The sequence below is a fragment of the Carya illinoinensis genome, chromosome 4 (assembly GCF_018687715.1).
Source record: "Carya illinoinensis cultivar Pawnee chromosome 4, C.illinoinensisPawnee_v1, whole genome shotgun sequence".
NCBI classification, from domain to species: Eukaryota; Viridiplantae; Streptophyta; class Magnoliopsida; order Fagales; family Juglandaceae; genus Carya; species Carya illinoinensis.
In genome coordinates this window covers 34,828,876-34,840,475 of record NC_056755.1, presented here as the reverse complement: position 1 = coordinate 34,840,475, position 11,600 = coordinate 34,828,876, and the positions used below count along the sequence as shown (strand labels likewise).

At 37.8% G+C, this 11,600-nt stretch overlaps 1 protein-coding gene across 1 annotated transcript; it reads left to right on the top strand.

Moving 5' to 3' along the window:
- The first annotated feature begins 2,092 nt into the window (after positions 1-2,092).
- Positions 2,093-4,955, top strand: LOC122306587 (tetraspanin-2-like). The gene is made up of 2 exons (XM_043119010.1): positions 2,093-2,988; positions 4,354-4,955. The coding sequence occupies exons 1-2, from the start codon at positions 2,491-2,493 to the stop codon at positions 4,663-4,665; spliced, it is 810 nt and encodes a 269-aa protein (XP_042974944.1). The 5' UTR covers positions 2,093-2,490; the 3' UTR covers positions 4,666-4,955.
- Positions 4,956-11,600: the final 6,645 nt, after the last annotated feature.

The window sequence follows — 11,600 nt, the reverse complement described above, 5'->3', positions numbered from 1 at the left end:
GATAAGAGCGAGGGGGAGAGACTGATAATATTTTGAGAAATGATATTTATAGTTTTAAGTGTGTAAATTTCATGCACTTGTTTTTAAAAAGTGAGTAAATTTAAGACTCACATAAAAAAATTATTTTGACCTCACTCTTTTTAAAAGGAATACATAAAATTTGCATACTTTACAATTGTGTTTAGAATTTTTATTTTTTTTTTCATGTGGGCACGCTGTATAGATTGGAGGCCAGCTCAATAGATTGAATTATAATTATTATTGTCAATAAAGTTCTATAAACAACCCACGCATTTGAAAAAAAAGTGAGCCATTGTCTCTTTAAATAATTATACAAAAACGTTCTTTGAATATTGAAAAATAGGTTTTGCTATTTATAATTTCCATACCGTATATTAAACTAATAAGATTTCCATATCGTATATTAAACTAATAAGGACAAAAGGCAAGTGCACCCTTAGAATAAGATTATATGAAATAATTATTATGTAGATATAGGGTGAGAATTTAGATCACTTCATGTTTCAATACCAACACTAAAAACGAAAAGAATATGGATAAGAGAAAAAAGTTTCATTATTATCAAGTGAACTCAAATATAATAGAATTTTAAAAGAAGAAATTTCAATATTAACATATATATTTAGAAATATAATCATAAAGAATAGTACTCAAACATAGAAAAAATGAACTCATGCCAATTATGAGTACATTTTTAGTAATTAGGAGCATTACTAACATCTTTATAAATTAATAGCTTAATATGAAAATAAAAGTTTTGATGGTGAGCCAAAAGATTCCAATATATATATATATATAAATCAAGAAAAGTTTAATAAAAGTTGAGTTTTTAAAAGAAAATAAAAATATGATAATTTATAAAAATAACTAATTACATAAAATCTATTTAATACTTTTGATATTTTCTCACTGAGTTATTCATTTTTTTTCTAAGGGAAAGAAAAGATTTTTTTTTTTTTTTTTGAAGATTCTACTTTGGATTTCTTTGGAGGCCTTCCTCCATAGGCTTTTCTCACTTCGTTATCATAAGATTGCAAATATCATTTTTCAAAATATAATACTTGTCTCTCGGTCCCCTCCCTCCAATACCTATCTCTCCTAACAATCTCTCCTACATTGTTTGGATATGAAATTTTTCCAAACCTTTTTTGTTTAAACCAAAAAAAGTCTTCAACTTCAACCTAATCAACTTCTTTATATCCGTTTTATTCCCATTTCTCAGATAACTTTCCATATGGTTATTTGCCTAAGTTCACATAAAACATAAAAACCAAAACTTTAATAACGAAAAAAAAAAAAGACATTAAAAAAATAATATTCAAGTAATTTTTCAAATCTTCCTATATATTGATCACTTTAAAGACCTCAATACAAAATGTATTTCAAAAATCCCTTTTCGAAACAACTCTATAGCTCCTATATATATCTACTTTCACAATAACACAATATATAAAAATACATCTCAGAATGTTTTTTTTTTTTTTTTTTTTTAAACTCTAAAAAATTTCAACAAAAATGTGCATGAGCTAGCCACGTCCTTCAACCTGCATACTTGATACCAACATGCATCATTCGACAAAAGTAGTCTTCAGCTGCGCTGCAAGCCTAAAAGCTTGAACATTAAGTGTCCAAAATGAACGACCACATGAGCTTCACATGTTGAGTAGGTCGCGAATGAATCTCATGTGTCATTGCGTCCACACGGGCCTGCACTCCATTATCGACACGCACCGCATCCTTTGATCAAATCACCACCAGCATGACAAACAGGCCAGCCACAGAATTCTACGAGCCCTATCCGTCTTAGATTAACAGCAGCAACGTTACAACAACCGTCGCAGCAGAGAATTATGTACATGGATAAAAATTGAGATGTACATTTAGATGTTGCAACCATCCCCAACTGACGCAATACAATATTATTACATTGGCTAGTACTACTATTGTTTAGTTAAGGAATCTAGCTAGTACCTTCTGACTTCTGAGGCTGTAATTTCAATCACCAATCATAATAATCCCCCGAAGGCTAGCTTATGGCCTAAAGATCATTGGGCCTGACCTTACCACTCAATTTCTATTTTTTACATATTTTAGTTGAATTTCCTAAAAATGGCCAGAAGATCCGAAACTATGTCTTAATTGTTTTCTTCCCAGCTTGCTGTTTGTTGGATTAGTGTTAACTTCGACTCTTGGACACTTCCGGATTGAGTTTATACAAATCTGGACTGGTGCTTTGGTTTGACCTTTCAATCTTCGTCGCAAAGGCTACCCATTAACAACAAAATCACTTTCCTTCCCATGCTCCGAACCGACAAAACACTCTGGCCATAACCCAATCTGTCAGTTCACACTTCACACACAGCTCATAGAGAAACCAAGAAAAACAAACACACAAATCTCTCTCGTTTCCACCTTCAATTCCCGCCCTCTGCGTCTCCAGCTCTTGATCGCTTTTCTTTCTTTGAAGCCATGGGAGTGAGCAACAACATAACAGCGGTCCTAAACTTCATAGCCATCATGGCCTCCATCCCCATAATCGCTGCCGGCATCTGGCTTGCCTCGAAGCCGGACAACGAGTGCACCCACTACTTCCGGTGGCCGGTGGTCATCCTCGGTGCACTCATCCTCCTCGTCTCCTTGGCCGGTTTCGTCGGCGCTTACTGGAACCGCCAGGGACTCCTCGCTTTGTACCTCTTGTGCATGGCCGCCCTCATAGCCCTACTACTCATCCTCCTCGTCTTCGCTTTCATCGTCACGCGCCCCAACGGCGGCTACTCCATTCCCGGTCGAGGGTACAAGGAGTACCGACTCGACGGCTTCTCGGCCTGGCTCAGGGACCACGTCACCAACTCCGGCAGCTGGGAGAAGATAAGGACCTGTTTGGCCGATTCCAACGTTTGTGCTAAGCTTACCCAGAATTACATCACCCCTGATCAATTTTACGCCGCTCCAATCTCTCCTCTTCAGGCAAGTTTTGTGTTGAGTGCTTTGCATTGTAGGAAAAACAATTTTTTTTCTCCAATTTAATTATAAAATTTATAGAGAAGGAAAGATACCCTTTTTCTATTTAATTTGTTCGGAGGTTCAGGATTATATTTAAAGGGAAGCCATTAATGAATTTAAAGATGAGGAATTCTTTTGCCGTTCATTAGATGAAGAACATAGCAGAATTAATTCTTGTGTGTACTAGTTTATTCAATGAGTGGTGCTGCATCCACCCGAAAACTCACCGAACAAGCTAAAAGGGTTTTTTTTTTTTTTTTTTTCATTTTTTTATATTCTTAAATATTTTTTTTAAAAATAAAAAAATTCACTACATGATTAAAAAAATATTTTCTTAATTAATTACTAAATTAAAAAAAAAAAAAAAAGATCATTCAGGAGGGATCCGAATTCGGGTGCCAAAGTATTTATCTTGTTCAGTCTCCATTTGGTTTCATCCAAAACGGGTCTTAGCTTTTCGCTTTACTATTTGCCGTGAGGACTTTCTAGTCCCGAGACGTGTGTTTCTGTCTCTGTCTCACCGCAGTTACGATCTATTACTTTTGAGAAAATATATTTATGAACGTGAATGTGAATTGTTTAACTATTGGCTAATTATTTAAAAATAAATAAATAAAATATGAGATTTATATAAAAAATTAATTTTTTAATAATAAATGTTACTATTTTTTAAAGTGATTACGTGATATTTATGGACTTCAAAATTATATGTAAAATTATTCATGAATAAAATTTTAAAAATTTAAATTATTATCTTTCACTAGATCCATAAGATTTTATTAGTTTAGTGGTGAGAAGTACTATAGTTATAAAAGTATATTACATAAGTAAATTTACAAATTGAATACGATTTCATATTATACGTTAAATCTATTTTATAATAAAATCTATTTATAATATGATATATCACACTACGATTGGTTTGCAATAATATTTCTCTATGGTACTATTCGCTACTTTATAAATCAGCACATATTCTCAAGGATCCTATGCTCTATTAATGGAGGGAACTGAACTTGTAGTTGCCGTGGCCCGTTAGCGTCCTTGCCAATAGACTTATAGACACAGCCATCTTTCAACACGATCATTATGTGAAATTATGAAATAAGACCACCTTAAAGTAATAATCAACCTAGAATAATTTATGCATGATTTAATATTGTCTTTATTTCAGAAGATCTAAAAGACAACTTGTGATGGTTGCCAGCTTTCCGTTACAATTAAAGTGACATAGTTTGGTGGTGGTCCTGTTATATCTTTTTTTCTGTACTTTTGTTGTAACTTTAATGTTCACTAAAGTCTTGATTAATTTGCTGCCCCATGTTACAGTCTGGATGTTGTAAACCTCCAACAGCTTGTGGGTACAATTATGTGAACCCAACATTGTGGTTAAACCCGGTGAACCCAATGGGTGACCCGGACTGTCTCTTGTGGAACAATGACCAGAGCATACTGTGTTACAATTGCAACTCATGCAAGGCTGGTCTTTTGGGGAACCTCAGAAAAGAATGGAGAAAAGCCAATGTTTTTCTTATTGTGGCTGTGGTGGTGCTGATATGGGTTTATCTCATCGCCTGCAGTGCCTTCAAGAATGCCCAAACAGAGGACCTCTTCCGCCGCTACAAGCAGGGTTGGACTTGATCTTCAACATGGAATCATTAATAATAGATATTACTTCTCATAGATGCTCAGTGGTGGTATTATCTATCCTTTGTCAGTGGTGTAGATAAATATATTCCTATTTTGCTTTCCGTCCAGAATAAACGGACATTGAAAGCGAGTTGGGAATTGGAAGAGTTTTCTGGACTCCGACTTTGAAGATAAGAATAGAATCCCAGAAAAATTAAGAGCTTTTACGTGAGTGTAGGATTATTCGATTCTTCTGTTTCAGTGGTGGTTTGATGCTTATTGAAAGACTCCATTTCTTTCAATTTTATTTATTTATTGCAGACATCCTCACATGCATGAACGGGCGCAGTCGCTCGCATCCATAAAGGCTTTAATTCTTTTTTTATTTTTTATTTTTAACTAAGCGTGCGATAGTAAAAGCCACCAACAATAACGGCGGAGAAGAGGGCGGTTTTTTCGAACGAGTCATGTTGTACACAGTTTTAGTCAAAATGCTTTAGCCAAAGAAATCTTGCAAAGTTAATATGTTTTGATGTGTTTTGTGGACTGTAGCATTTTTCTCTTAATATGTGTAAGTCTTGTGTATTACTTTTGAAGAAAATTGAAAATTATCATTAAAAATTATACATCTATTTTTTATTTCAAATTTATTCAAAACTCTCCCATTGTACACATGATTTCCTTTTTCTAATGTTTCAAAAGTCTCCCATGACAATTTCTCAATGCATGATTATAAAATGCTAAATAGTTACAAAGAAAGTTGCGTAAACACATATTTGTGTAGGTTCCCACGTGTAGGATTTGGGAAACGTATACTCCCCCTCCAAAAGATGCACCTTAAAATTGGCTATGAATGGTATATGTGATTTGGAGGAGTTGTATTCGATTCCGTACAAAGTGTCTTTCATTTGCTGGCCTCTAGGGGTGCGTTTGGACTCAAACTCAACTGAGATAGATCGATTCATTTCAGTTTAATTTTAAGTTGAGTCTAATATCCAAATATCCAATTTTCAAATTACTAAACTCATCTCAACTGAAAACTTCTTTATATGTGAGATTCATAACTTTTTTTTTTAAACTCAACATCTCTTTATATATGAGACTCACGACTTTTTTCAACTTTTCATAAATATTTTTAAACTTATCTTAATATCCAAACACATATAAACTTATCTTAAGTGGACCTCACAAAACTTATTTCATAATTTTAACTCATTATTATTTATAAAGAACTTAATTTATCTCAATTCAGCTTAACATCCAAATGGGGTCCTGACCCTTGTAGTCTTCCTAACAAGAAACCAGGGCACTTGGGATGCGAGCCGATTGGCTATATACTTCATGTTCGGATGAGGGCTGTGCGACTGTATGGCAAACACACGTGGATATTAAAAATCACAGTGAAAATGGTAAAGACTAATTTAGTAGTACCAAAGGAATGTACCAATACTCTTCAATAATAGTAATATTTAAATGTCACCATCACTTTGTCCCAAATATAATTATACACTATCATAAGTACATCATTTACATCAAAATATAGTGAACCGTAAAGTGTTCATCGCCTAATTATAATAAGCATCTTAAATTACAAAATATAAAACTAAACGGAGACAAGTCTTCGTGGCTACTCTTAAGGTTGGTCTAGTCTAATTTCTTCCTCTGGGCAATTATCCTAATCTACATCTATATTAAGGTCTACGGTTTCGAGAAACGAAACTGTAGGTGGGATCACCACAGTAAGATTTCAATGAAATCTCAATATATAAAAATCCATGATAAGACTAAAAATGAAAAATAATGACAATAAATATACATGTACCAATTCATGTAAATAAAGCTAAAAGCACACATTTAACACACGGTGATGAATTACCCTTAGAGCCCAAACATATATATTTCTAAGCACGGCGATAAATCATCTTCTTAAGCAAAAATATATATTTATAAATATGGGAAAAAATCACCCTTGAACAAAATACATATATTCATAAGTATGACAATGAATCATCCTCGAAGAAAAATGCATATACATTTATAAGGATCACAAAGTGCACGAATCACTCTGCCCATTTGGCATGAAAAATCTTTCTGCCCGGCCAACATGTGAACACATTCACAAAAATCAACGGGGAATAACTCCACCTTCCTGACACGGGGAATTTCCGTACTCGGACAACACGTGGAACATCTTCCCCAAATCATCACAAAGGAACTCCACCCGATCAATGCAGAGACTCTCTCTACTCATGATATCACGTGAAGCCAATATGGAAACGCCCCACCCCCATCATCATGTGGAATCCCTCTACCCTTTGAAACTCATGGTAACATGTCGCTTAGAAATGGTAGGTAGAATCCTCAACCTGATCCAATGAGTGCAAGGCACGTTGAAAGCACATCACTTTAAATCACCTCACCAAAGTAGTCAACAAATATAATGAGAAAAGTAGGCATTTTCATGAGAGAAAGAGATAAAAAGTAGAATATGCAAATTCTAAACATATTCATAAACATTTACCCCACATTTCTAGTTTGTCGTGGGCATGTGTGATAGCCCGTTTTTACGTGTTTTTTAACTAAAAGAGTTTTTTTAATTTAATTAATATATTAGTTCTTTTATTTTAATTTATTGTATTTTAATTGGTTTTATTTTAGTTTGATGTGGTGTTTAATTTATTTTAGTCATCTTATGGTTTTTAAAATTATTTTCGTCGGATCAGTTTTTGGACTCCGAAAGTAAGGACTGGACCTCATTTTCTTTCTCTATCTTTTCTTTTCTCTTTTTTCTTTTTCCCTTTTTCCTTTTTTCTTTCTTTTCTTCTTTATTTCTTTTCTTCTTCTTTTTTCTTTCTTCTCCCGCGCACGCAGCACCTCTCTCCCTGTCTCTGTCGCTGAATGCTTCGGCCACCCAGACCCACCGCCTCCGGCCGACGTGGCTAACACCACCCCCACTAGTCGACTCCGCTCCGGCCGGCGCACCACCTCACAAAAAACCAGCCCCATCCGTGCCGCCGTTAACCCCCTAGGGCCCATTTAAGTCACACGGCTTTTGGCTATTTTCGGCGCCGTCGCTCCATCTCTGGCCACCATCTTTTCACCACTTCATCCCCTACCTCTTGCCATCCTAACCCACCCATTTCTGGACTCGAATCGTTGCTGGAGCAGCTCCCACGAGCTCAACTCCGATTTGCTCCTTTTTCGCTTCTACCACCATTTCCACCGCCACTCGCGGCTAAAACTCACTTCCATTAGCTTCATAAATATCTCTAGGCCATTCCCTATCAATTTTGTGTCTTGGTTTGTCCCCGTTCGAAAGTGGGTATTTTACAACCCACGACCACAGTGTAAAATACACTGTTACGTTACTTTTTCTCCGCCGTTTACAACGGCATTCATGTGCGTTTTATTTAATTGAGAAAAATTGGTGTTATTTGTGTAAACAGATTTTTGGGTGCGTGTGTATCATGACCCCAAGCCGAGATGGGGTATTATCTCGGTGGAGCTCCTCTGGTCACTCAAGAGTGTAATATACTGAGTGACTTCTCCTAGGTTGTCGCTGGGCGACAACGGGAGCGGGCGGGATGGTAATACTCTCGTACCGACTCCATGACCCTTCGCTGGCGAGGGCTAGAGGATGCTTGGCTACGTACGCGCGGGGTGCAGAACTGGACATCGCTCGTTACGAAGTCACACTCATGGTCGTTACTCGTGGTGTGACGATGGGAGCCAGGGAGTGCGGATGACCCCTAGGGGAGGTCATGGTGCATTCGGATTAATTGGATATTGGATTGAGTTGGTTTTGGGCCAAATGAGACTTTTGGCGTGAGTTGGAAAGTAATACGTTTTGGGGCCAAATGGGATTTTTGGCGTGCGTGGGAAAAATGTGATTTTATTGAATATGTGCATGTGGCATTCTTTCATGCATATTGTTGAGTTTAATATGTTTTTAGCTTGTGGCGTTTGGATCTTTATTTACCTGCGGCACCATTTTGGTACCGTAGATTTTGATGCAGAGGTCGAGGAGGAGGAGGAGGCTGAGCTCGAGGAGGCGGCTCCGCTAGAGTATTGATTTGGAGTGTCATGCCTTTTAGTTTGGTGTTAAAACTATATTTGTGGCTTGTAATATTTTACTATGTATGTTTTGAACGGTTTTGTATTAAACAAAGAAAAATTTTGGTACTTAGTTATAAGACTTTTGTTATCCGCTACGTGTTTTTATTTGTACATTTGTTGCATGTACACACACTTGGCACTTGGCGATAGGTTGGTGACCCGTGTTGCTATCATCCCGACGTCTCGATTTCTACGTGTCCGTACGTGAGATTTGGGGGCGTCACAGGTGGTATCAGAGCGGTTTGGCTCTAGGTAAAATCACATGTCCCGTAGGTGTAGTACCAGAAAGTTTTTAAAATTGTGATTTGAAATTTATTTTAAGTAAAGTTTTCTATTTGATTTGTTTTATTTGATTTGAATTTATTTGATCTAGCTTGTTTGTATTTGTTTATTTAGTTATGTTATTGCATGATGGTTTCTTTTTGTTTTCTTGTTATGTGGTTTCGGTTTTGGTTTTGATTTTATGTTGTTGGTTTTATTCTTTTCTTAAAAGGGGTTAAAGGCTGTGTTGTGACAGGGAAATGGTTAGGCCAAGAAAGTCTACTCAAGAGCCTCGGGACGATACGCCGAGAGATGATGCCATAGCCCAAGCGCTAAGGCAAATGACTGAGTTCATGTAGCAAAATTTTATGCCACAACAAGGAGGGCCTTGGCTACAACAAGGAAGGCCTAGTGGAGTGGTGCAAGCTGGATGCACCTATGAGCGCTTTCTAGCGCATAGAACTCCACCCTTCACGGGAGAAGAGGATCCACTTCGGGCTGGAAAGTGGGTCAGAGTTTTAGAAAGAACGTTTGAAGTATGTGGTTGCATTGAGGCGCAACAAGTACTTTATGCCAGCTATCTGTTGCAAGGCACTGCTTCTGAGTGGTGGGATACAAAAAGAGTAATGCTGGAGTCAGAATTGGGGTCTTTTGCCGCTATGTCCTGGCAGTGCTTTAAGAAAGAGTTTAATGACCGATTCTTTCCCGCTTCTGTGAGGCGACAAAAAGCAAGAGAGTTCACAAGCTTGGTCCAAGGGAGTATGACCGTGGAACAGTACGCCCGAAGATTTATAGAGCTTGGGCGATTTGCTCCCCACCTCATCGCCACGGAGGAGATGCAGGCCAAGCGTTTCCAGGATGGTCTGCGTCCTGATATACGCAGAATGGTAGTCTGCCACTGGATTGCCACTTTTCAGGAATTGGTTGACTTAGCCACTCTTGTAAAGCGAGAGATTAATTTGAGTATGGGCTCCCCTCCAGGACAAAAGAGGCGGAGTTTTACTAGCGAAGGAAGTAGCTCTGGTTCTCCTCAGAAATTTGTTCAGCGGACCGGGACTCGACCACAAGCGGCCTCAGGTGTACGTATGGGAGGACGGGTGCCAGTTTGTGAAAGATGTAATAGAGCTCATGAGGCTGAGTGTCGGCTAAGTGGTGGAACCCATTGTTACCGTTGTGGCCAAGAGGGACATTTTACTCGTGAGTGCCCTGTTAGAGTTCAAGGAAGCCGTGGAGGTAGACGTGGTGGAAGAACAAATCAGAGGCAAACAGTGCAAGCCCGGGTTTATGCTGTTACACCCGGAGATATTGATGATGAGGCACCAGCGACCCATGATGCTGGAGTGATTACAGGTATGGATCTAATTTAATTTTGGATTTGATTTTTGGTGTGCTTTGGTTTCTTCTTTGTATTTGGATTTCATTGGTTGATGTGATTGGTTCAGGAAGAGTCTGTTTATATGAATTTTATGCTTGCACTTTGTTTGATTCGGGTGCATCTCAGTCGTTTGTATCTTCCACTTTCGCTCGGATATGTAATTTGGTTACGGGACCTTTGCCGAAGTCATTGGTAGTGGCTCTACCAAATGGTGAAGTGGTGTGGTGTTCCAAGGTTGCATTGGGTTGCCCTTTGAATTTTGGTGGAAGGTTTCTGGATATATATTTGGTTGTGTTTAAGCTGCTGGGATTTGACATTATCCTTGGGATGGATTGGCTATATCGATATTCTGCGAGTATTAATTGCAGAAGTCGGGTAATTAGCTTTCATCTCCTAGATGATGATTATTTGGAATTTGCGGGGAGTAAACTAAAAGAAAAGCTGGTAGTTATATTGGCAATTCAAGCGAGAAGAGAGATTGCATGTGGAGCGGATGCCTTCTTAGTCCAAATGGTGTCTACGCCGTCTGAGAAGAAGTCATTGGTAGATATCCCAGTTGTGGAAGAATTTCCTGACGTGTTTGTGGATGACTTGCCTGGGCTACCCCCTATTCGTGAATTGGAGTTTGTTATTGACTTGGAACCTGGAGCGGCTCCTGTATATAAAGTTCCTTATCGTATGGCATCTGTTGAATTAAAAGAGTTGAAGATTCAGTTGCAAGATTTGGTTGATAAGGGGTTTAATCAGCCAAGTACTTCACCATGGGGTGCGCTAGTGCTATTTGTTAAAAAGAAAGATGGTACCCTCAAAATGTGCATTGATTATCGGGAACTAAATAAGGTGACCATCAAGAATAAATATCCTCTCCCACAGATCGACGATTTGTTTGATCAGCTTCAAGGAGCAGCTGTGTTCTCGAAGATTGATTTGAGGTCAGGATACTACTAGTTGAGGATAAGAGACAAGGATGTACCCAAAATTGCTTTCAGATCGAGATATGGGCATTATGAATTTAAGGTGATGCATTTTGGGTTAGCCAATACCCCCGCCGCTTTTATGGATTTAATGAATCGGGTATTTAGACCTTATTTGGATTCCTTTGTGGTAGTTTTTATTAATGATATTTTAATTTATTCTTGAGATTTGAAAGAGCATGTTTATCATCTTCGTCTAGTTCTAGGGAAATTGAGAGAAC

Coding starts and splice junctions, on each gene's coding strand:
- LOC122306587 (XM_043119010.1), top strand. CDS start 2,491: ATGGGAGTGAGCAACAACATAACAGCGGTCCTAAACTTCATAGCCATC. Junction 2,989..4,353: donor CTCCAATCTCTCCTCTTCAG/GCAAGTTTTGTG, acceptor CCCATGTTACAG/TCTGGATGTTGTAAACCTCC.